Here is a 25,994-nt window from a genome sequence, read left to right as displayed (position 1 = left end):
TAAGGGTAAAATTATATATAACTCATCCATCATCCATGGGAAACATTTACCAAATTTTTACTCCCAACAATCAAATATTCTCTACTAAAATATTTTGTAATTAAATATTAAGAGAATTATTAAAAGAAAATGTATTAGCTAGGAACTTCGAATGATATATACATAACTAATATAAAGGAGAATAACAAATGATTCTAAGACATAGTCAAATTTTGCAACTAGAAGTTGTTGAAAATCAAATATCATTAGTAAGTTTTTTATGATTTTGGCTTATCCACGTTGGAAAGAAAAGCGATCTAAAAAACCAAATTTAAAAGCATGTGTGATAGCTATAGTCGATAATCTCATCACCTTCTTTTGAAACAGAAAAAAGACAGACCTACATTCACTTTGACATTTTAGTTATTTTAATTAACTTTTTAATTAACATTGAATAAAATTAAGGGTTCTAATAATTAACATAAATCAGCTCATGTGTTGTGTTGGATAACCAAAAAAAAAACGAACTCTATATTATATTGCTTTGAGAATGTTCTAAGTTCTAACCTAATAGCCTACCAAACCACGAACTGATAGCTTTTTTTACTGTTATTGGAGTGTGTTTATATGCGACTTAAATTTAGGCTATTGAATCTATACAAATACATATTATTAGTTAATTTGGTATATTAATTTAATTCAGATATTAGAAGAACTAAGTTAACCTACACAAACTAAGTTTGAAAAAAAATTTAACATTTACTCTTGTTGTTTGGCATGTAAATAACTTTGTGAAATTAGAAAAAAAAAAGAGATTAAGTATTCATGCTCTCGTCCAAAAAGTAAAGTCAAGCCTAACAAACTAAAAGGCCCACTAATAAAGGAGGCATTCATATGGGCATACCGCATACCCGACCTCCTTAAAGAGATCGGACGTCGACAAATAAGCTTCATCTCTACTTGCTCGAACAAGTAACTGTCCTCGCAAATTTCGTCTACAATCTCTATCTTCACCAAAAAAGATAGATCTTAACAAACTCCCAAAATAAAGGGAACGATTATCCATCAGAAAAGATGGAACTACTTCAACAAATGTGGTTATCAACTCTACTATAAATATACTGACACCCCTCAGGTATAACACACATTATAAGCTACTAAAAACCTGCCTAAAGCCTTTGCTAACATAAGCATCGGAGTCTCTTGTAGGTACCATCCCCCACCTCTTCACGAGGAACTTAGACAGGCGCGGCACCTCGGCAACAACAAATCGGATGCTGCCACAAAAAGAGATCTGGACCTCACGTTCAGGCCCAATTCAACGTTTCAGATAACCTTCGAAACATTAAGCTAATATGATCATGATTATTAATTAGTAAAAGTTTTCAGAAAAACTTTAATAAATATAAAAGAAAATCTTAAAAGTTTCTATATTTTTTTATAGAGAAAGTATGGAGAGCCAATGAATTTAGTGTACAATGTGTACAATAGGGATAAAATTGAAATTAACATCAAATGATAAATAAATAATTAATTTTTAATAATTATCAATTTGAAATTCAAAATAAATAAGGATTTGCAACAGTTAGTCAGTTACGTAAACTCCAAAAACGGCCTCATTCTCTCCCATCTAATGTGACTACCTTCTCACCTTGTTTCTACCTCTCTCTCACCGGTGCCGCGCCGCCACAGACACCAGCCGCTGTCGCCCACAGCTCACGCCGATGTATGCACCACGAATGCCCAGCAGCACCGTCGCGCAGTTTGCGTCGTTCCCAAAGTCTCACATAGCACCAGTCGTGCAGCCCCTCCCCCGTGCCGGCAGTTTCTCCCTCTCAACGTCGTCATTCGTGATGTATAGGGGACACACAAGTGTGTTATTTTCATACGTCCATCACGCCTCGTAAGATCGTAAATGGAGACACTCCATTCACACACGTTGCGTCCGTCGCGCACCGCCATGGCTACCGACACCTTCAACGACGTCGCCTCCCCCTACATAGGTATAGGTCCAAGATCAACGTAGGATAACACAACAGTAATTGTGAAAGAAATTAGTTTAGTCCATGATGCTCCCGTTTTTGTACATGCAAACGTAGCCCACTTCAAAAATGCCCCTGTCTTGCGCGGCCAACTTGACTTTCTTGGATTTTGCTTCCCTTACGTTTTCATGGTATATACATCAACGGATGAAGTTAGATGCTGAATGTTCAATTCACTAGGTATGTAGATGGTTATTTTAATTTTTAATTGGATGGTTATTTTGTTTGATTCAGTTTAAGTATATACAATTAAAAAATGTTGGATGATCATTTCACCAGGTAGTCGAATGATTATTTTAATAACTACGTAGATTATTGTTTGATGGCCGGTGAGGGAGCTTCTAATGCCGGAAAGGTGGGATGATTGATGAGGATGAGGTAGCAGACGTTGGGAGAGAGGGTGTTTGGATAAATTCTTTTGGTAAATTAAGGTTGCGATGGTTAATTTTTTGAAATAACTGTTTGGATTTCTTTTTTTTTTCCTTATATTGGACCAAATTAACATTGTACACGTTGTCAAGATTTTTCGTTGTCTCTGTAACGGAGTTAAGATAAAAGCTCTCTTTATTAATAAGTTTCCTTAAGATAAAAACCAAAGAAAAAACTGGCAAGTTTTAGGAAGCGTCCCTTAAAAGGCATTCCAGACATTTTCGTAATTTTGACACAAGCTGACACCAAAAACAACGGTTATGTGAACTTTTTTATGCTTTTTGATTTCATCTTGGATTACATTAATTTGAAAAGTGACCATATTATTGTGATAAGAACAAAATAGTCAAAGTGGATGTCCATTAATATGGGCGGCTGTTTTTGTTCTCGATACTAAATTACTTAACTTCTCAATGCAAACTAGAATTAATGAAGTTGAGAATGTAAAACTCTCTTTGCCTATAAATAGAGAAGTGGCTGAAAAATAATAGACAGCAATAATAATAATTACTCTCTCTCATATACTGTTCTCTTCTTTCTCTCTTATAATAAGTTGCTATATATATGTTAGTAGACATATATAAATTAGCTTTATTGAGTTAATTATATTGGCTAATATTAATATTAAAGTCTTCTATTTACACATCTTTATTTTATATTTAGTACACCTTTTATTTATTTTACAACACGTTATCAGCACGAAGCTCTAACGAAGTTTTAGGAAGACTTCCGGTAATAAATTTTTATTATGTTGAAACTCTTTTATCTTGAATATAATGCTCTTGATATATCTGAAAATAATTATTTATCATGGATACTAGATGTTAAAATCCATCTTGATTCAATGGATCTTGGAGATACCATTAAGGCTAAAAATAATACATCCCAGAAGGATAAAGCCAAGGCCATGATTTTCCTTCATCGTTATCTTGACGTATGATTGAAAAATGAATATCCCATATTAAAAGATCCTGCAGATGTGTGGAAAGACCTTGAAGAAAGGTACAATCATGTGATACTTCCTCAAGCCCGATATGTTAGGGAAAACTTTCTCGATATTCCAAGCCTTGAATGTGCTCCTGCAATAGCAATCGAGAAAAATGATTTAAAATTTTTTTTTTTTGAGTTGCCTTCTTGTTGCTGAACGCAACAATAAGCTACTTTTGAGAAATCATGAAGCGCGCCCTGCTGGCGCCGCCCCATTTCCTGAAGCAAATGCGGCAAATCATAACCCCAGAAGAGGTAAATGGCAAGGCTTTGGTAGCAAGAAAAAATTATGGAAGGAAAAGAAATTATGTTCACAAGAAAGAATCTCACCAGAAGTGGGATAAAGAAAGAAACACTGGGCAAAGTAAATCAATTGAGGATAAATGCTTCCGTTGTGGTGGAAAGGGCCATTGGTCACGTACTTGTCGTACCCCAAGGCACCTAGTTGATCTTTATCAAGCATCCTTGAAAAGGGATGAAAAAGGAAAGGAAACAAATTTTGTTTCAAATGATGAAAATTCCACCACTCATTATGATGTATCTAATTTTTTTAAGGATTCTGAAGGAAATATTGGCTATTTGATCAATGATGAAATGGTTTGATATGTGTATGTGTTTGTTAAGTATTCATGTGAATAATTTTACTGTGCATGTACTTCTACTCATTTTATTATTATTATCATTTGTCTTTGAAGAAAAATGGCAAGGACATATTCTAAAGATATTTGCCTTGCGGATAGTGCAAGTTCGCACACTATTCTTAAAAGTGATATATATTTTACCCATCTTGTGCCAAAAGAAAAATATGTTAATACTATTATTGGTTCGGGCAATGTGATAGAAGGCTCCGGAAGAGCTATAATTTTGTTTCTTGGAGGAACAAAATTCATAATAAATAATGCACTATTGTCTACCAAGTCTCGAAGAAACTTGTTGAACTTTAAAGATATTCGCCGAAATGGATATCATATTGAGACTATGAATGAGGGAAATCATGAGTACTTATGTATCACAACTCATGATTCAAATAAGAAAGTTATATTAGAAAAGTTGCCCTCACTTTCATCTGGGTTATATTATACCAAGATTAGTGCAATTGAATCACATGCCATTGTAAATCATAAGTTTACTAGCCTAAATGAATTCATAACTTGGCATGATCGATTGGGTTATCCGGGAACAACCATGATGAGGAGAATTATTGAAAACTCCCATTGACATTCACTAAAGAACCAGAAGATTCTTACAACTAGTGAATTTTGTTGTGCTGCATGTTCTCAAGGGAAGTTAATTTTAAGGCCATCACCAGTAAATGTTGGATTTGAGTCCCCTGAATTCCTAGAAAGGATTCAAGGTGATATATGTGGACCTATTCATCCACCATGTGGATCTTTTAGATATTTTATGGTCCTGATAGACGCATCTTCGAGATGGTCATATGTGTGCTTATTGTCCTCTCGCAACCTGGCGTTTGCGAGATTACTGGCTCAAATTATTCGATTAAAAGCACAATTTCCAGAAAATCCAATCAAAGTAATTCGTCTTGATAATGCTGGTGAATTTACTTCCTAAACTTTTGATGCTTATTGTATGGCTAATGGAATAAGTGTTGAACATCCAGTAGCTTATGTTCACACACAAAATGGGTTAACAGAATCACTTATTAAACGCCTCTAATTAATTGTTAGACCCTTGCTTATGAGAACAAATCTCCCAACCTCGGTTTGGGGGCATGCTATTTTACATGCCGCAGCACTTATTCGTTTGAGGCCAACGAGTTACCATCGGTTCTCTCCTATGCAATTAGTTTTTGGCCAGCAGCCAAATGTTTCCCATTTAAGAATATTTGGGTGTGCGATATATGTTCCCATTGCACCACCTAATCGCACCAAAATGGGACCCCAAAGAAAATTGGGATATATGTTGGATATGATTCTCCCTCTATAGTGAGGTATCTTAAGATACAAACAGGAGATGTATTTAAAGCCCGATTTGTGGATTGTCATTTTGATGAATTTCCAATAAAATAGTCAAAGTGGATGCCCATTAATATGGGCGACTGTTTTTGTTCTCGATACTAAATTACTCAACTTCTCAATGCAAACTAGAATTAATGAAGTTGAAAATGTAAAACTCTCTTTGCCTATAAATAGAGAAGTGACTGAAGAATAATAGACAGCAATAACAATAATTACTCTCTCTCATATACTGTTCTCTTCTTTCTCTCTTATAATAAGTTGCTATATATATATATATATTAGTAGACATATATAAATTAATTTTATTGAGTTAATTATATTGGCTAATATTTATTATGAAAACAGGTTGTTTGAATTTACAATTTTTGACTCATGGATTCGGCAATAATTATGGAGGTTGGCCCAATGAATTATTTTTGGAAGTTGAGAATATATGTGTATGTTTTTTATGTTCGTGTTCAAAGATTATGTTTTGTTTACAATGTATAAAAACACTTGAACTCGGTAGCGAAAATAATTTTCGAAGCCCATATAAAAAAATGGAATTTGAATCCTCTAAATTTTAAATTTTACATTAAAAGATAAAGTGTGTTCTCTCACTATTTATTTTATAGGTGAGACTAAAAAAAATATGAGAGAGAAACTATTTAAAAGTGAGAGATCACACCTTATCTTCTAAAATAAAAATTCTAAATTTAGAGGATCCAAATTTAAAAAAAAATGAATGAAATTATCATTGGAGCGAAGCTTCTGGAAATAAGATGGGAAGCAAGTTCTTAAATGAAGATTTGCATGGTGGGGTGAAGTTGGAATAGATTATGTCGAAGTTTGTTGCCACCGTGAATGGCAGTTCATAAAGCAGTTTTCTAATAGAACCGAGGTGATTTAATGTTCGAGACTCTGCCTACATTTGCGTACACGTAGTCATTGGAGGAATTTTTTAGTCTGCTGATTTTTCATAGTTAGACTTTTTTTATTTTCATTGATTAGTTATTTTATGTAAAACATCATTGTTATGGAAGAAAGGAAATTTTTGTTCAACTGCTTTATGTCATAATTTCCTCAAGTTGAGTCTATTTGGCTATAGGGATCAAAAGTTGAGTTTATTTTAGCCTCTTGAAAAATGACTGGCAGCCCTGTTTTAATAACGCAAATATTATCACAGCAAACTTTCAATAAATTTACAAAAATATTCTATAAAACTTACACACTTGCAACAAACACTTTCACGGCCATGGCTACTTCCATACTTTGTACCTCCTTTTTGACCACACACATCATGGTCGGAACTGCCAATCATTTCCAAGCAGATTTCTCGGTCGCAATACACCGCAATTTTGCATTAAAAGCCAAAACAATTTGTTGGTAGCTGTTAAAACAGTGGACTTTTGGAAAATTGAAATTACAAACTTTTTTTTTGAAAGAGGAGTTCAACACATATAACAAAGAAAACACAAAAGGAAATTAAAACCAAAGCATCCATTATGGCCAAACACCTATATGTCATCTCCGGCATTGTCATCAACAATAAAAAGGGTCTCCACCTAACCACTCAGTGTAACTCTGAACTGACATGTTAATAATTTCCTCCACTCATTTTTCTTTATTCTGAAAGATCCTCCTGTTCCGCTCCAACCATATATTCCACACAATGGCACAAAAACACACCATCCATCTCTTGCGTTCCTCTTTTCTATATGATATCTCAGTCCAACTCTGATAATGCTCCTTGACCGTACCCGGAAAAGTCCATAGAATACCAACATGATATCCAAGCACACCATACCTGCCAAGAGAAACTGCATCCAAGAAATAAATGGTGACCATTTTCATCATCTCTATTACATAAAACACATAAAGTATCTTCTTGGTTGATAACCCCGAACCGACTTAGTCTCTCCTTCGTATTGACCCTACCAGTCAAGACAAACCAAACAAACAACTCCACTCTAGGGGGTACAAGCCCTTTCCAAATAGTCCTAGTAAAGTTGGGCCAGTGCAAGCGTCTTTTCAGCTCGTGAAAACACCGGTGCAAGCGTGACGGCAAAAAAAAAATATATATTTGCATATTTTTTTTTTGGATATTAGTAATTTAGTAGCATCTATACTTGAACTGCTTGGATACACCAAATTTGGGCCGGCAACTACTACAATGTGTCTTTTGTTATATGATGTACCTATTCGTCAGACATCAAGTGCTTTATAATTATATTTCTTTGGATTGGGTTACCCGGCCCAGCCCCAACATCACACTTATTATTTAGAACAACAATTTCTATCACATTAGTAATCTCAAATCTTCCAATACTATCACACAATCGGTTGAAATCAAATGTGTTGTTTATAAATTCTAAATCCACTTTACAATAAGGATTTATTTAATTTGTGTTCTAAGAATACAACAAATATAATAGAAATAAAAGAGTTTACTTTAATAAATACACAACAAAATGCATTAAAATTTTAAATTTTGTATGGTTTTCTTTTAAAAAACTTTTAATTGGTAATTTTATCATGTACTTTAAAAACACATGTTAACTAAATCCTTAGAATAATACTTACTCTAAAATTTCATTTAATTAATCACACATAATTTATAATCAAATCTACAATCAACTCAAATATGTATTACATGAAAAATAAACACATATTACATTTATCTGAAATCGAACAAATTTACTATGCACTACCAACTAAAATAACAATAGTCATTCTTGTATAAAATCGAACACTTTCAAAAATTTATTCTACATTACATTAGGTCCGATTCGTTGAAATTTTTTCTTTCAAAAATTTGACTAACATAATTCAAAACAATTTTGAGAAGCCAACTACCAAAAAGTCCATCGCTAATGTCTCTTAAAGGTTTTAGTAAAAAAAAGGTCGCAAAGCCCAGCTGAACAGCCCAATTTTTGTGGTAAATAAGATAGTGTTTTACCCCCAAAAAATATTTAAACGCTACTTACATAATATTCATGTATTATATTTTCACTACAAACACACCAATAAAAAATATAATTAACAAAAAACGGGATCTTTCCTATTGCAGGATTGATATATTGACATGGCTAAAAAGCTCGTGCAACAAGCACTAGTAGGGGTGTTTGCGGTACAGTTTGAATCGTTTTTGAGTTAAAAATTTATCCGATTCAAACACTAATTTTACTTGTGGTGCGATTTGAATTGGATAACCTTTTTAAAAAAATCCGATCCGATCCGATCTAATTTTAAGCAGTTTGGATTGGATTGAATTTGTGATTTTTTAAACTAAAAAAATTAAATAAATATAACAAGTCTCAACATCAAATTTTAAATAATCAATAATGACATAACAAGTCTCAACAATATCTTAAAAAGCTAACGATAATATAACAATAGAAATAAAATTATATGTTAGTTAAAATAAATAAATAAATAATATTTTGAACATAAAATATTTATTAAATAATAATAATACATGAATAATATAAAAATGTATAACAAATTGATCATGTTATAAGTATAATTGTAAATATAATAATATTATATTACATTATACGGTTAGGGATGGCTGGATAGGGTAAGGTAGGGTTTGGAGTCAACCCTAACCCTACCCGCTCTTAACCCGCGGGTACCCAATCCTACCCGCGGGTTACAAAAAAAATGCAATGTTATTATATAACTTAATGATAATTTAAAATAGAACTGACTTTTATGTAAAAAAAAAAAAAGTTTATTAAATTATCAATTAGTGTTCTTCTTTTAATGACTAAGGATCTTTTGTATTTAGTGAGAAGTCTTTAGTTCAGCATCTACTTAAAATATATTTTTATATAAGTATATAACATATACATATATAGGGTGCGAGTTGGTCGAGTAGGACTGAGGCTCAACCCGCACCCTATCCGACCCATACAAAAACCTTATCCGCACCCTACCCTACCCGTTGTGGATCGGGTTGGCGACCCTACTCGACCGGATGTGGTCGGATTGAATACCCGCGGGTAAGGTACATATTGCCACCCCTATATATCATCATGTGTCAAAGTCAAATGATGCCACGAAACCGAAAAGTAACCGGCGCGCCTGGGACGCCTCTTCTGAATGAATGCTTCCTAAAACTCACCGTATTGCATTTTATGGTATGGTTTGTTTATTTTTCCATAAAAAAGATAAAATAGAATGAACTGAATATATGATTATTATTGACTCATTGAGTCAATTGTTATTCGGAGAATTCCTTCATAGTGAAATAGTACCGGGACATTGGTTGGTACCTAGTATTAAAACTTATTGAGATCCACGATCACAATCATTCACTTGTAGAAAAAATAAATCATTCACTTGTATTAAAAAAGGAAGAAAAAGGCCCCCCGAGTTTGCTCGTGGTTTAAGATTGAAGGCTGCTATATTAGTTACTTACTAGTTATTAAGTAGTACTTCTTATTAATTATTTTTTTTGGTGTTTGGACTTTGGAGTATTAATTATTAAATTTAATAATTTGGTACAAGAGAAACAGCTTCCGTGATCACAATTGAAAAAAAGTAAAATTTGAAAGGGACTGGCTGACTCACTCACAACCCTTTGATAAAAGGTAATTTCATGACGCAAAAACATCAATGTGTTAATCGATCGCCACGTGTCCAATTTTGCTATTTTGTACCAAACACGTTCGCATATAGTGTACAGTAGTGCTAGCACCAGTGAATTAAAAAAGCCTATGGCATAATACAAATATTAAATATTAAATATTAAAATATTCAATACCTCATCACCAACGCTAACGTGATGGAAACTGGAAAACTTCATCTACACACAATGTCAGATTTGTCTGCGTGTTCTTTTCCCCTGCGTAGCGCTCCATCGACGATAACACTTTCGTAACCACTCTCCACCGTCCGATCAAGTCTGCACTGAAAAACAAAGTGCAAAAGCACAAAACTAACGCCAAAATGGAAGAATGTGTTGCGTCGGGAACCGTGCCCACGGTTTTCCAAGATGAAATAGTGAAAAACAAACCATCTTAATTTTCTCTACAAAATTTAAGTAGGATGAAAAAATATGTGAAAAGTTAGAAAAGTAAATAAATAAATTCATTTTCGATATTGTGCACAGATTATTTTTCCCACCTTCCACTAACACACAACCCGATGAACAGTTAACCGCCGTTTGGTGTTTTCCCCCGCAAGGTTAATATTTCCCTCCAGAGTTATCCAACTGGAAGACGCCACGTCAACCATACGGACACGTAGGAAGATGAAAGAACCAACAAACGTTATTAAGAAGGGTGGACCCCACGGAAAAGAGGGCGTGTCGGGTGCTTAACCCTGCTGTTACGGAAAGACAGTGCTGCCTGCAAACGGCGTCTTCTTTTTTTGGTGTCTTTTCGGCCCCTCCTTACTCCTTTCCCTTACCCATCAAAATCATCATCATCACCACCACCACAACTAAACACTCTCATTCAGACAAAAAAAAGGAAAGAAAGGGGATAATAGAAACAGAATAGAAAAGAATAGAATGTGTGTGTGAAGTGTGAACCGAACAACAAGAATTGAGAGTCTCATTGTTTCATAAACGGTTTCCATTTTCTTTTTCTGTTGGCTGTTACTGTTTTTGGTGTTGCATACTGTGTGAGTCAAATGTAGGTTACTTACTTAGATCTGAGTGAGAATCCGGTTTGTTATTTTGTTTTTTGGGAGGAATGGGGAGCGTTTCTTCTGAAGATGGTTCCGACCAGCAAAGTGACCGTTGCGGCAGTTACAGTCTCAGTGCTGACGTCAGCGAGTCCGAAAGCTGCAGCAGCTTCTGTGGACGTCGTTTTGATGCCGACGGTGGAGCTTCCAGCTCCGCCAACTTGTCTCCGCGTCCTGTCGGTGGAGCTGCTGTTCCCGCCGGCGGTCACTTTCACTTTCCGTCGCAGGTCATGCTTCCCGTCATAGGAGGAAAAGACGTGGTGGTTTGGGATCACAAGCCAGAGAAAAGAGACCTTGATTTGTCAGGTACCTCATAGCTTCTGAGTTAATTTTGCTTTAGATTTGCTACATTTGTTTTTTCTTTTTGTAATTTCGAGAATTTTGAAAGCATTTTCGTTATACAGAAGTGGAAATGATGAAGGAGAGGTTTGCTAAATTGCTTCTTGGAGAGGACATGTCTGGTGGAGGAAAAGGAGTATGCACTGCTCTTGCAATCTCTAATGCAATAACCAATCTCTCTGGTTAGTATTGCTCTTATATACAAATCTCTTTGTTTTAGGTCTAAATTCTAGAGATGTGACTTGAATTTGTTGATGGTATTGCATACATAAAATTGGTAGCAACTGTGTTTGGCGAGTTATGGAGGTTAGAACCGCTGGCACCTCAGAAGAAGGCCATGTGGCGTAGGGAAATGGAGTGGCTTCTATGTGTGAGTGATTCCATTGTGGAGCTTGTGCCTTCTGTGCAGCAGTTCCCCGGTGGCGGAACGTATGAGGTCATGGCGACGCGGCCTCGATCCGATTTGTACATCAATCTACCGGCTCTGAAGAAGCTAGATGGAATGCTGCTTGGTATGCTTGATGGATTTCAGGATACAAAGTTTTGGTATGTTGATAGGGGAATACTATTGGGTGATTCCAAGGAATGTGATGATGCATATTCGCCCGGAAGGGGTAGGACTTCTGTTAGGCAAGAGGAGAAATGGTGGCTTCCATCTCCTAAGCTTCCACCAAATGGATTGTGCGAGGATGATAGGAAAAGGCTGCAGCAGTGCAGGGATTGTACAAATCAGATATTAAAGGCTGCCATGGCAATCAACAGTTCCGTTCTTGCTGAAATGGAAATTCCTGGTGCATATATTGAATCATTACCAAAGGTAAATATTGTCTTTTCATTTGTATATGTGATGGTTACTAGTTACATTGTTTTACTTCACTTTGTCTTGACTATAACATATCATTTATGATTTGACTCATGTCAAATCTAGTACATATTTGAGGACTAAATATAACAACATTTGTAGTGCTGTTCAGTACTGAAATCATATCAAAGGCATTTAGTAATTTCTTGCATTTGGCACGAATGTTGCTGGAAATTTACCCTGTTCTCTTTTACGACATATAATGCAGAATGGAAAAGCTTGTCTGGGGGAGATAATCTATAGATACATTACTGCTGATCAATTCTCGCCTGAATGTCTCCTTGATTGCCTGGATCTATCTTCGGAGCATCACACTCTGGATGTAGCTAATAGAATTGAGGCTGCCGTTCATGTATGGAGGTTGAAGGACCACAAAAAACATCTAAATACAGTTAAAGCCAGACGCTCCTGGGGTGGAAAGGTGAAGGGCCTTGTTGCTGATGGTGGTGGTGATAAGAACCATTCTTTAGCCCAACGAGCTGATACCCTTCTGCAAAGCTTGAAACACAGATTTCCGGGGCTCCCTCAAACTGCGCTAGACATGGCCAAGATACAATATAATAAGGTATATTATCTTAATGTTCAAGGTTTGACACGATTACCAAACTCATAATAATGATAGTTGGCTTGACCGTTGCTAACTTTAGGTGGAAATAATTAAACTAACTAAGCATGTTTCGAGGTATATTATCTGAATCTACATATTTTATTGAACTCATAATCTATTTTGTTGATGCGACCAATGAAGTGATGAGAAGGTCTTTTGGTTATTGTAGTTAGCCCTCACAATTTTGAGCAATCATTGGGAAAATTTATGAAGAACTATTATGTTTTCTTTACTGAGTAATTAGTGAAGGATGTAAAGAGTTTCCCACTGTTGTCCAATCAATAACACTGGATTTTTTCTTTTCCTTGCAGGATGTAGGACAGTCTATTCTTGAGAGTTATTCCAGGGTCATGGAAAGCTTGGCATTCAACATAATGGCAAGGATAGATGATGTCCTTTATGTCGATGATTCCATAAAGCGATGCGCAGCCGCAGAGTCTATCTCTCTTTTCAACCGGGGAGGTTTCGGTGGTCTTCCAATCCAGAAAAGAATGACTCCAAGTCCCTTCTCAATTCAACACACCCCATATGCCTCTCCTCCATTTGCAACCCCATCATTTTGTTCATCCTCACCCATTACCGGTAGCCCTTGCAGTCCAAGAAGGATGCATACTGCGAAGAGGAATGGACCAAAGGACACAACAGATTCTACTAAGTCCGAAAAGGCAGCCTCGGCCGAATTTGAGAGGGTCTGGTCATACACAGGGAACCTTAGTGCAAGAAGAATGTCTAGTGATGCTCCAGAAAGAGACTGAGTTAAAAAATCAACTGTCTTTAAAAACTGGATCTGGCTAAAGGCTTTAGGTCCCATTCCCTTGTATATGAGGGTCTAATTTTTGTATATTCTTAGTTCTTAGGTAGTATTTGTAGGATTATGATGGATCATATTATTATGCCAAGGAATCATCATTCTAAAAGGTCCCCTCCTAACATGCTATTGGATAATGCCTAATGCCAAACCCAATTCAAGATTGACCATAACAGTTGAATATTGGAATTTGACAAGGGCTGAACAGTGAACAGCTATAAAGATGAGTAGTTAGTCTCAAAATTAGGCTGTTTTAATGTGAGAAACTTAAAACTAATTTAGCTCAGTATGGAATTCTTCAAATGAAAGTAATTGACGAGCTTCCAAATATAGAGATTTAGTACAAGTCAAAGAAGATATTTGATTAAGACGGTTGTAAAGCCCACTATGTGAGAATAACTTCATGATTAGGCTAATTAATCTTTTGACCACGAATCCCCTTAAGCAATGCAATCTAGCAATAGATATGTGCGAAGAAACCAGATCATGAATCTTACTTTTAGAAAGGAATATGGAATGATTGGAATCTAAACACCCCCAACACACACACCTAATGGCATCTCTTCCTTCGTGCTATAATGACAACACTGGTGGTTCTAGCTTTTAATTTTGGTCAGGACTGTTAGATTTTTTTGGCTGACAATGTAGCTTTACTTTCATTTGGAATTTGATTCATATCATAAATTGCTCTTGGCGTTGAAGATTTTTCTCTCCTCAGAGATTACTACCATTATTGGACATGCATTATAGAATGTATGAGGCATCAGGAGCACTGGAGATGGAGTAAATGAACCTCATGTCCATTAATTCTAGGTCTTGTCCCCAAAAAGAAGTCATCTATAATAACAGCTTTCTCTTTAACAAATCTTAGGTAGGTTACATTGCCCTTTCTCATATAAAGGGAAAATTGCATTAACTATAATAGCAGCAATGCATGTGGTATGATGGATTTGGACCACATTGTACCATTGAAACAAATTAATATATCAGTATTGTAAAACTATTAAAATATAATAAATAACCTCCTATGTTAGAACTTAGAAGCAATGAAGCAAAGCACACTACATTTTTTTTTTAGAGTATATAGTGCCGTCCAAGTAATACAATGAGAGCTGCCATACTCTTTCACAAACCAACCAACAAAACCTTTACGTAATGTTTCTATAGACGTTATGCGAACAAAATTTCACGTAACTTTGCAGATTCTATTTAGTGTGTATAAGGCACAAAGACAGAGAGGTTGGTAGTGACAAAACTTTATGTTAGCACGGTTATGGACTATTTGTGATGTAAACTGCTTCATGGATTGGAATTGTTTTCCCTACAAATACTAATGCAGTTGCTTGTGTTGTCTCTATATATCAAAGTCCTTCCAAAGCTACACTAGAGATATGGGCCATACCTTGAGACAAATAGGACAGAGGTATTTATGGTGATTATAACATATAACTAAGTCCTTTATGATTTTTATGTAACAAACTGAAAACTTATATGGTGATTATGGAGTTAATACTCAATTCTGTCCTGAAATTTAAGGTCGGACTCAATTTGATCTTTAAAATTTTAATGGACTTAAATTGGATTCTAAAATTTGTAACTGTAACTCGCATTTATCCTTGAGCTAATTTTCGTTATAGACGTGTTGATTTGATATATTAACTTGCTGCCGTTTGAATTCTTTGTTCAGATTTTATGTGATCGAGATCTATTTCAGAAGTTTGATTGTTGCTCTAGAGTTCCAAAATTTTCAAATTGAACTTGTTATTGTCGTCTTCGTGAGGATATTGGGAGTCTGTCAAATTTATAAAAAGTCTGGTAGATCTTAGTTACATAAAACTTAGGAGAGGAGTCTAAATCTTGACAAATTAATGTGCAAAATGCCAAAATCAACATGTCATTCACATAAATTAGTTCAAGGACTAATGCGAGTTACTATTATAAATTTTGGAGTTCAAGTTAAGTCAATTGTAATTTTAGGTAGGGTTGTTCAAATCCAAACCGATCCAAATTAAACTGCTTGTCCAATTCAATTCAAATCGAAAACGGATTAAAACCGCACTAATTTGGATTTGATTGGATTCAATTTTTTGCAAACCACTTGATTGGATCGGATTTCAGATATACTTTTCATAACCGATCCAATCCAATCCAAACCGCACAATGTGCTATGATATTATTTTATTATTATATTTACAATTATACTTATAATATGTTCAATTTTTTATACATTTTTATATTATTCATGTATTATTATTATTTAAGAAATATTTTATGTTCAAAATGTAATTTATTTATTTATTTATTTTAACTAATCTATAATTTTATTTCTATTGATATGTTATTGTTGATTTTTTAAGATATTATTGAGATTTATTATATTATTATTAGTTATTTAAAATTTAATGTTAAAATTTATTATATATATTTAATTTTTTAAATTTACAAAACAGCAAATTTAATTTAATTCAAACAACTTGAAATTGAATTGGATTGAATTCTTTCAAAATAAGTCATTTAATCTAAACTATACCATAAAAAAAATTAATATTCGAATTGAATAAATTTTTAACTCAAAATCAATCCAAACTGCAATTGCGAATACTCTTAATTTTAGAGATAATTTAAATTCAACCTCAAATTGTGGGACCTAATCTTAGTTGTAAGAAATAGAGTTCTTATATATTTATATATAATCAGCCAAACACAAAAACCATAGGAAATTCTATGGAGTCTTTTTGAGTAACGTTAGGTGAAATCTTCAATCAAGTGCGTTTTTTGTTATATTTAATGCATGAAAAATATAAAAGAATAATTAACAACTTTTGATATTTTTATAGTATTTGAACTAATATTCTTAGAGCGCATGATATATCAACATCAATAATAAATTAATAATGGGATGTAAAATAGACCGCAGTCTCTTTCTGGGTGTATTTGCTAAAATAACAATTAATGCCACCTTTAATAATTTAATTTAATATTGTTGAAGAAAGGCTGTAAAATGAAAACCAATCACTGTCCTTTTAGAAGTCAGATTTCGCTTATACAATGATATGCCATATTCATTAACCGTGGAGTTTAGAGAATTATCTTACTTTGCTTAACAGTGACAAGAATTAATATAATAAAGTTATTCTTAATTAAGGGGATAAAACGTCAAAAACCATATCGAATGATAGTAACACTATTTATTCCAGTTGCGTCCAAGAACGAGTTAAACTCTATGTTGATCCTTAAAATTAGTGAGTTACATTGATTTGCTCTTTAATTTTTTAGATTAAAAAAAGTGCATTAATATAGTTTTTTGTATATCTTTTATCATTGGAATTTAATATTATTAGTGGCATAGCTCAAATTTTATCACACTAGACATATTAAAACAACGTGATATGCATTTTGACGCTAAAGAAAAGATTAAATGACGTTGTTTAAAGGTTTGAACAATACTAAAACATGATACTCCTCCCTTTTAATATTGTTCAAACTCTGAAATGACATCATTTAGTGCTCTTTTAGCGTCAAAATTGTGTATAATGTCATTTTAATATGTCCAACAAAGATTTGAGCCATCTCAGGCCACATTGGTGTACTTTTTTTATTCGAAAGACCAAATTGTGGCAATTGAGAAATCAGAGACTAAATCAGTGTAATTTGTCAATCTCAAATACCAAAGTGGGATTTAACTCTCTAAAAACGATAGAATTAGAAGATAATAAATTAAAAATAATGTTATATAATCAACAAAATTATTATTTTTAGCTGATATTTGTCACTTTTAAATTTTAAATATTAAATTTTGAATTTAAATTTTGGTTATATAAAAATATGATGTTGATCTAAAATATTAACTAATATTTGATAAAAATATTAATTTCTAACATTTTTCATAAATTAATAATGACAGTAGAGATTACAGTGACAAAATTATTTATTAAATATTATACTATGTTGCTGTTGAAATTATTTATTTAAGAGAGAAATATAACCCAATAATTTAAGAAAGTTTGTTTTGTTTAACTAATTAATCAAAATTGCCAAATTTTATTGGGAAAAATACTTACATTGCATCACATAACAACGTGCCACACTGCCACGTATTCATTTTCGTCAATCAAATAGATCCCGATTGATGGCTTGCCAATTTATCTAAACTACATTTTTTTTAACAAATAATTAACATATCTTAACTGTATAAACTTTCATATATTATTTAAATAGTTTATCTTTTATTTAAATATATATTTTTTTAAAAAAATTAGAAATTAAATTTCAATGCGATTTTTTATAAATATCCTTAGAAAAATAAATATTTTATCTTTAAAATTTGATTATTTTATACTAAGTATTTTAAAAAAATATATTATGAATGTCCAATTTTTTTTTAAAAATAAAAAATTTAAAGATCAAATTTTAATTTATTTTTATGTGTATTCTTTAAATAATTATTTAAATATTATCAGAAAAATTAGATCAAATACATAAATTATTTGATAAATACAAAAGTTTTTTTTGTCATTTATAAAAAATATGATATTTTTTATTAATTTTTTTATATTTTTAAATTATTTAAAAATTATTTATCATTTGTATTTTTTAAAATTATTTTTTATATTAATAAAATGAATATACATCGCATATTTTGTTTATTGAACATTCATACTCACACATAACACAAAGAAGTGAGTAGAAGCCAAGAGCGTAAGGAAAGTAGAATATGAAGTGTCACAAATATATTCGGGCCAACCCAAATTAAAGTAAGGTCAAACGAATTTTGGACTTGTCTGTTTGTAACTTTGACAAAAATCAATAGTTATCAATAGTTATGGATAAACAAGAACCCAAATTAATATAACCCAATTGGATGTTGGAATTAGAACCGCCCCACGTGTTTCACCCACAAATACATTTGTGGTTACCAACCATTCCATTTTAACCATAATAAAAGTGGAAGCAAGTTTTTGTGACCATCTTTTTTTCTATAAGTTTATTATTATTTATTATAAAAGTGGTTTCATGATATAGTATTAGAGTTCTAGATCCGAAAGATCAAGAGTTCGATCATTGGTGAATCCCAAAACCAGCTTAAGCTTTTGAGATGAGTAGTATTCATTTTATTCATGAACCAAAGATTTAGTCCATTGTACACATTATACGCTTAGATAGTTAGACTATTGACTCCCTAGCACTACTCATTATTAAATCATTGACAATAAGGTTGTGACTAGATACTATATCATATATTCGGTAACCATGTGCATTATAGTCTTATGGATGAGGTAATCAAACCTTGAACGTTGTAATTTTACATGGTGTTAACTTCAACCATGCAAATACGTGTCAAATGAATAGAAAGAATTTTATTCTTGCACGAATTCTGATGAGCCAGATATTAAGAGGAAAATAAACAAAACATATAAAATTAACAGCCTCATAGCAATTAACAAAGATGCGAGGAAATAAAATTCAAGAAACAAATATATATTTTTTTTGAAAAAATTGAAGATTATCTAGTATAATTGTGGACGTTAAACATTTATATATATAGAGTGATGTCTATGTTTAAACTTTAAAGCACGTAAAAAAGTGAAAGCTTTATCTTATCTGCGAGCCATTCATGATCTTGGTTTTTGTAGCACATGTTAAATATTTTATTATTATTATGGTTGCCGTCCATAATTTTATTTTATTATTTGTTTCTTTTTTATTTCCTTTTTTTGGGACCCATCATGTTAATGTTCTCTTCATGCCGGTGCTTATATGTTTGAGTCTCCAGCCTCCAGGCATCATTGTATTGTGTCATTTCCACCATCTATATATGGCAATCATATTCAATTATTCTCACTTTATTTTATTTTACTTATTAAAATAATACTATCTTGCTAAATTCCAATACTTATTTGTTATAAAGTTATTATAAATTAGTAAATATATATATATATATATATATATATATATATATATCAAATATCAACCACTAAATTAATTATTTATATATATTTATATATAACCACATGTAATATTAATTTATTTTTAATAATATTTTATATTTTATGTATTTTTATACTAATAATTAATTTAGATTTTAGTAATTAATTTTTAATATACATATGATATAATTAAAATTAGTATTCACATTTTTCATATTAATTATAATTAAAATTTCTTTTCAATAGTATTAGATTCTTACCAAAAATCTTGCCCAAGTTGCATGCCTTCAATCTTAAATACATAAATTGGATGTCAACATTAGAATTTACAAAAATGATTTCGTATCCTAAAATTAGTTATTAAAATTAGTTATTAATATATTTGTGTATAAATATATATGTAGTTTAATTTATTTTTAATATATACTAGTATTTTTATTTGTAATAACATTACGAAAATATACATTTTTTAAAATTACGGTTCATTTTATTCTAATAGTATAAATTATGCATGTCACAAAAGATTTATAAAATCAAACTATTTTTACAAAAAAGGTCGTAGATTGACAAAAGTCTCTAGTTAAGAATACCAAGGTATCTATAGATAAAAAATCAAATAATAAAATTTTTAGTTATTATTTTTATATGAAAAAGTCTAATTTTTTATTAATAATTAATTTTAATATTCGTTATCTAAAATTTAAAATAATTTAACGTGTATACTTTTACAATTAATTAGGTGTTAAGTCTGTTGTACAAATAGAAATAATTAATTTTTATATTTGTTATTTAAAAATAATATTTTTCTCTTTATATATATAAAAATATAATTAGGTATTAGCATAAAAAAATTATACTGATAGTTATAAAATTAACTAAAAACTAATTTTTTTAAAATAATTGAATCTAAATTCTAACTTTTAATTATAACATTAGTATTCTTTTCAAATTATATGTAATAAATATTTGAAAGAAGAGAAATGAAAATATAGATTAAAAAGATAAGCGGTAAAAATTTAAAACTAAATAAAAAACTAAAAAATATGTATATAATAATAATAATATTTTTTATTTGAATTATATTATTTTGTTCATTTTGTATCTAAAGAACATAAAGTTAGAAAAAATAAAGAATGGGAGAAAAAAGAGAGAAAGATAAAGATAAAGAATGAGAGTGAGAGTTTGTTAATTTTGGAAAAAAATTTTATTTTAATTGTAATAAAAAATATTATATGATATATTTTGATTTGTCAAATTACTAATATAAAATATAAATTATATATAGAGTAAAAATAGTAGAAAGAATTAGAAAAATGGAGAGAGATAAATGAGAGAATTTAGAAAGGGAGTTTATTAATTTTGAAAAAAATATTTTCGCTCAATTTTAATAAGAGAGTGTCATGTGACACATTTGATTATTAAATTAGATAGTAATATATGATACATAATATCAGGAGCGGAGCTAGATGAAAGATTAGAAGGGGGCAAAAATATTTATATAATAAAATAAGACTAAAATAAAATTTTAAAGGGGGACTAAACTGAAATTTACATATAATTTACATGTAAAAAATTAAAATTAGGAGGCCCCTTGCTACAATGTAGCTCCGCCCCTGCATAATATAGGTATATTTTAATTTTAATTTTAATATTTCAAGTTTAATTTTAATGCAATTAAAGAATGTCATGTTGCACATTTTGATTATCAAATTAGTAATTAGTCATTAATATTAATAATTATATATAAAATAGATAGAATGGTCGAAGGAATGAGAGAGATAGAGAAAGGAAGATGGAGGAGTGGAGAACTCTTTAATTTTGGAGAAAAATATTTGATTTTAATTGTATTGAGGGAGTGACATGTGGCACATTTTGGTTGTAAAATTAGTATGGAGGAGTGAAGAATTTTTTAATTTTAGAAGGAAAGATTTAATTTCAATTATAATGAGAGAGTGACATGTGACACATTTTAGTTGTAAAATTAATAAGAAAGAAATGAGAATTTTTTAATTTTAAAGAAAAAAATTTGATTCTAATTACAATAAAAAAGTGACATATGACATATTTTAGTTGTAAAATTAGAAATATATAATAAATAATAAATTTATATTTCAACTTTTATTTAATCAACTTAATAAATCAATAAAGTAAAATAATAAATTATTAAATACTTATTACTTTAACTGATATTAGTTAACACCAAACATACCAGTGCAGTATACCACTAATTAGATAGTGGATTACCTATTATTAGGCCTTATAAGCTTCTTTCATTTTGACCTAAGTGTCTGCTACTACGTGCTCATACGTATTATGTGTATAGAATAATTACTTTTTGTGGTATAATATTATTATCGAGATGAATAAAATTTATTACTTTTAATTAATATTTAATTAATTTTATATATTAAAATTTAATTTTAAATTTAATAAAAAAATATTAATTAATAAAAAATAAATTTAAGTTATTTTAATTATTTTTTTATTATTTCTCTAACATTATGTATTTGTTTTACCATTTTGTTAGAAATGAAATTGATGATTATCATCATAAATAGAAAAAGGAAGCACAAGCATGAGGCTTCGAGAAGGGAATCCTTAATTGAAACTTGAGATTTGATAGTTGACAGCCACTAGGCACACACATGTATATATAGATATATAGATAGATACAAACACAAAAGAAAACTAAAAAGTGTGTATGTATGTGTGTATGTGATCTCATAGAGAATCCTCAACTCTCTCCCTCACACAAACACACTTTAATAAGATAGTTGGAGTCACGAGAGGAGGAAGCTAAGGAAATTAAAAGGGAGAAAAGAAAAGAAAAGTGAGTCACAGGAATCATGGAGAGAAGAGTGAATAACGGTTCATCAGCAAAGAATGGACAGGTTCTAGACGGTTCCAATATAATGGAGTTGGTTGGGAACGAGGCAGTGTTCAGCAACTTCGTGGACCATAAGTTTCAGGAGCTGGATAGAGACAGAGATGGCAAGCTTTCTGTGAAGGAACTTCAACCTGCTGTTGCTGATATTGGTGCTGCTCTTGGTCTCCCTGCTCAGGGTTCTAACCCTGATTCTGACCACATCTATTCTGAGGTAGGTGTGGTTATTTTTATCTGAAATTAATAGTATTTATTATACAATTATTTTTAACTATTGATTTTGCATGAAATAACCGCAGAGGATTGACATATTTTCTTAACATGAATAAGATTTAGATATTACTAGAGTGAAAAATAAGTTACTACTAATAAGGAGGTCCTTAGTGAAAAGGACTGAGGGCAAGAAAATAAAGGTGCATGTCAAACCGACTAAATAAGAAGATAAGGTGTTTATGTATGTTGACTTTTTCTTGTTTTCTATCTTCAAATTTTAATTTGCTCGTAGCATTCTATTCTTCTCAATTCTGATGTTTTTCAATTTTCACATATGATACTATTTTCAATCTGATGTCATTATCTGCATCAGGTTTGATTCTGTTCCAATGTCTGTTGTTTTTTGTTTATTAGTTGAATGTTATTGTTCCTTTCTTTGTTTTTGTTGTGGCAATACAAGAACTATAATGAACCCATTTCTGCATCTTCTATATGGCAATCTAAATCTCTGTGATTAATGCATCAGATGTTGATGGAGAACCGTACCCTTTTTATTTTTTCAATTATGTGGTTTATTTATATATCATGTATATTGTTTTTATACTTGTGATCCTTTTTGAGACATCACATAAGATTTTCTTTCACCAAGAATTGACTTCTTGCTGGTCCCAAAAACAATATTATTAAAATAGTTATTATTATTATTATATATGGATGAATAAGATAACTTGGTCGGTTCTGTGGGACTCTCTTTTTTGGTTGCAAAGTTGCAATTGATTTCTTTTCTTTGTTACTTCACTTTTTTGTGCCTATCTTCTTATCAACATATATAAGGAAGAATCTGGTTAAGGAACATGCTGGAACTAAAAATATTAGTGTGTCAAAGTGTTGATTATTTGTGCTGTTTAAACTTCAAAATCATACCTCAAAACTAATTAACTACTATGCTTATTAAGAAAATGCTAGAAAGTTTGGAGTTATTAGACTTTCAGAGTTTGTAGTAACAAAAAGTCAACATATGCTTGGAAAGTTTTGCTCCTAGCTGCATTTTGAAGGCAATGTCATATTCTGGGGACAAAAAAAGTTGCTCTTTTTTTGTGGCATGCTTTTAGAAAAAGTAAAATTTCTCACCTAACAAATATAACTATAGTGCTAAAGACAGCAAAAGAATAAATATATAAAGCATAAGATACATTAGTCACAACATATAGCAATATGATTCTAAGGATATTATTGTGACGTGTAAAAGCAATGTACCATATGAATCAGGATTAATGCATATGAGATGTTTGTTTTAATGCTCCAATGGGGTTTTTGTTTCATAGGTGTTGAATGAGTTCACACATGGCAAGCAAGAAAAAGTGAGCAAGAGTGAGTTCAAGGAGGTTCTGTCAGACATTCTGTTGGGTATGGCTGCTGGTTTGAAGAGAGATCCAATTGTGATTCTACGCATTGATGGTGAAGATCTTCTTGAGTTTCTTAATGGCCCAAGTTATGAAGCTGAAATGGCATCCATATTCTCTCAGATTGGTTCCCCTCAAAAATCACTTCGTCACCATATAGTTGAAGCTCTTTCTAAACTCACTGTTGATCAAGGAATTCCTCCTGCTTCAGATTCTTGGGTAATCATCAAATACCAACCTTTGTTACAAACTTTGTTTGCCTTGATCAAGTACATGACCTATATTCTGACGCCGTTCGATTTGTGTAGTCTAAGTTCTTATTTGTTTGTCTGTTAATTATTGACTTCTTAGAACTGAAAATTTTACACACTTATTCTGAGTTCATTTTGTACTTACTGTCCACTGTATTCTGATATCGTTTGATTCATGTAGTCGAAGTCGGTTAATTGTTGACTTACACACAGAGTAATGCCAAGTTCATTTTGTACTTACTGGTTGTGTTTAGGTGTTTAGCAACATTGTGGAACCTGTACTGTTATCTCAAGGTGGACCTGATTGGGATAAGCCTCTTGCTTCTGAAAATCAAGAGACATTTTTGGAGGGGTTTAAGAAAGTTGCATTAAGTGTAGCTGAACGGCTTAAGGAGCAACCTGTCATTGTTGCTCATAGCGAAAACACCTTTGATGGATCTGGTGTTAAGAGACTACTATCCAACAAGTTTGAATTTGACAAGGTTAATTCATTTCTTTATAAATTAGGATCATATTATATATTATATATACTAATTATCTTACTTTTGTTAAAATATTGCATTGAGTTGACCAATCTATAATTGGATATGCAGACTTTGAATTCAGTTGTAGAGAATTTGCCTAAAGATAAGAATGGAAAAATTTCAAAGGAGTATCTACGGCTAGCACTAGATGGAGTGTCTCCATCTGCTGGATTACCACCATTTGGTGCAATTGAAGAGGTATGATCCGAAATAATTTATCGAAGTTGTTTTATATATTTATAACTGTTAGTTCGGACCATGATTTATCCGAATTGACAGGTATTTTAAATCAGAGGGAGTAATATTTTGATCTGTTTCAAAAGTTGGTAGGTGAATTTTGTGACAGTTGATTGTTATATATGCAGATGGATAAGGTTATTGGAGAAGTGTTCAAGATGATGAATGCAGATGATGCAAAGATGGTTAAAGAAGATGAATTCAAGAAACTGTTAACTGAAATACTAGGAAGTATTATGTTGCAGCTTGAGGGAAATCCCATATCAGTTTCTTCCAACTCTGTAGTGCATGAGCCTCTTGGTTCTTCTTCTTCACTTCTCAAGCCATCAACTACTGAAACAGCAGCATAACCTTCTCCCAAGTATATATATATATATATATGACACTTAAAAATTAATAATAATCATATCATAATAATATATAACATATGGAAACTATTAATTAGTAGCATGACTTGTCAAGTTTGTATGTATGTTGTGGGGATATTTATGAATGTGGAAATTTAGAAAATGCCATGGAGATGGAAGAGTTATTACTTATTAGTCATCAATCACTTCCTGGTTTATTTGGGCATGTTGGCTGTTTTATCATCGCATAAAAAAAGAAAAATGAAAATTGCATTTTATTCTGATGTATTTTATTTCATGATATACTAATAAGGTTTTTAATATTTAGTAAAAAAATATTTGTACAACTTATTTTTCTCTATTCATGATCTATTTAATAGAATGATAAGTACACAGCAAATAAAAAAAATGAATGGGTCACTATATTTTTTTTTGGTCAAAATATAGTGATAAGAAGATTATAGGAAAATATAAGACTTCATAATAATATGCTACACAACAAA

At 31.6% G+C, this 25,994-nt stretch overlaps 2 protein-coding genes across 3 annotated transcripts; both read left to right on the top strand.

The window, feature by feature from the left end:
* Window positions 1-10,744: 10,744 nt before the first annotated feature.
* ROPGEF1 (rho guanyl-nucleotide exchange factor 1) lies at window positions 10,745-13,814 on the top strand. Its single transcript, XM_016332408.3, has 5 exons — window positions 10,745-11,395; window positions 11,494-11,610; window positions 11,710-12,245; window positions 12,499-12,855; window positions 13,209-13,814. Exons 1-5 carry the CDS (start codon window positions 11,098-11,100, stop codon window positions 13,650-13,652), a joined length of 1,752 nt encoding a protein of 583 aa, XP_016187894.1. The 5' UTR covers window positions 10,745-11,097; the 3' UTR covers window positions 13,653-13,814.
* An 8,327-nt stretch (window positions 13,815-22,141) lies between these two features.
* Window positions 22,142-25,694, top strand: LOC107629591 (Calcium-binding EF-hand family protein). 2 transcript variants are annotated; one of them, XM_016332409.3, is made up of 5 exons: window positions 22,142-22,730; window positions 24,055-24,351; window positions 24,638-24,865; window positions 24,977-25,105; window positions 25,273-25,694. In XM_016332409.3, the coding sequence occupies exons 1-5, from the start codon at window positions 22,479-22,481 to the stop codon at window positions 25,492-25,494; spliced, it is 1,128 nt and encodes a 375-aa protein (XP_016187895.1). In that variant the 5' UTR covers window positions 22,142-22,478; the 3' UTR covers window positions 25,495-25,694. The 2 variants fall into 2 exon arrangements, with proteins under 2 accessions (XP_016187895.1, XP_016187896.1); XM_016332410.3 differs by lacking the exon at window positions 22,142-22,730 and adding an exon at window positions 23,589-23,846.
* The last annotated feature ends 300 nt before the right edge of the window (window positions 25,695-25,994 follow it).

Source organism: Arachis ipaensis, chromosome B3 (assembly GCF_059453495.1).
Source record: "Arachis ipaensis isolate K30076 ecotype BB chromosome B3, ASM5945349v1, whole genome shotgun sequence".
Lineage (NCBI taxonomy): Eukaryota > Viridiplantae > Streptophyta > Magnoliopsida > Fabales > Fabaceae > Arachis > Arachis ipaensis.
The sequence above is the reverse complement of the archived record's forward strand: the minus strand, read 5'-3'. Positions and strand labels throughout refer to the sequence as shown.

What these genes read in the sequence shown, in the direction of transcription:
- LOC107629591 (XM_016332409.3), top strand. Translation starts at nt 22,479, where the DNA reads ATGGAGAGAAGAGTGAATAACGGTTCATCAGCAAAGAATGGACAGGTT. An exon ending in ACAAGTTTGAATTTGACAAG is followed by an intron (nt 24,866 to 24,976) that starts GTTAATTCATTT and finishes TTGGATATGCAG; the next exon opens with ACTTTGAATTCAGTTGTAGA. An exon ending in CATTTGGTGCAATTGAAGAG is followed by an intron (nt 25,106 to 25,272) that starts GTATGATCCGAA and finishes TTATATATGCAG; the next exon opens with ATGGATAAGGTTATTGGAGA.
- ROPGEF1 (XM_016332408.3), top strand. Translation starts at nt 11,098, where the DNA reads ATGGGGAGCGTTTCTTCTGAAGATGGTTCCGACCAGCAAAGTGACCGT. An exon ending in ATATTGAATCATTACCAAAG is followed by an intron (nt 12,246 to 12,498) that starts GTAAATATTGTC and finishes CATATAATGCAG; the next exon opens with AATGGAAAAGCTTGTCTGGG. An exon ending in CCAAGATACAATATAATAAG is followed by an intron (nt 12,856 to 13,208) that starts GTATATTATCTT and finishes TTTTCCTTGCAG; the next exon opens with GATGTAGGACAGTCTATTCT.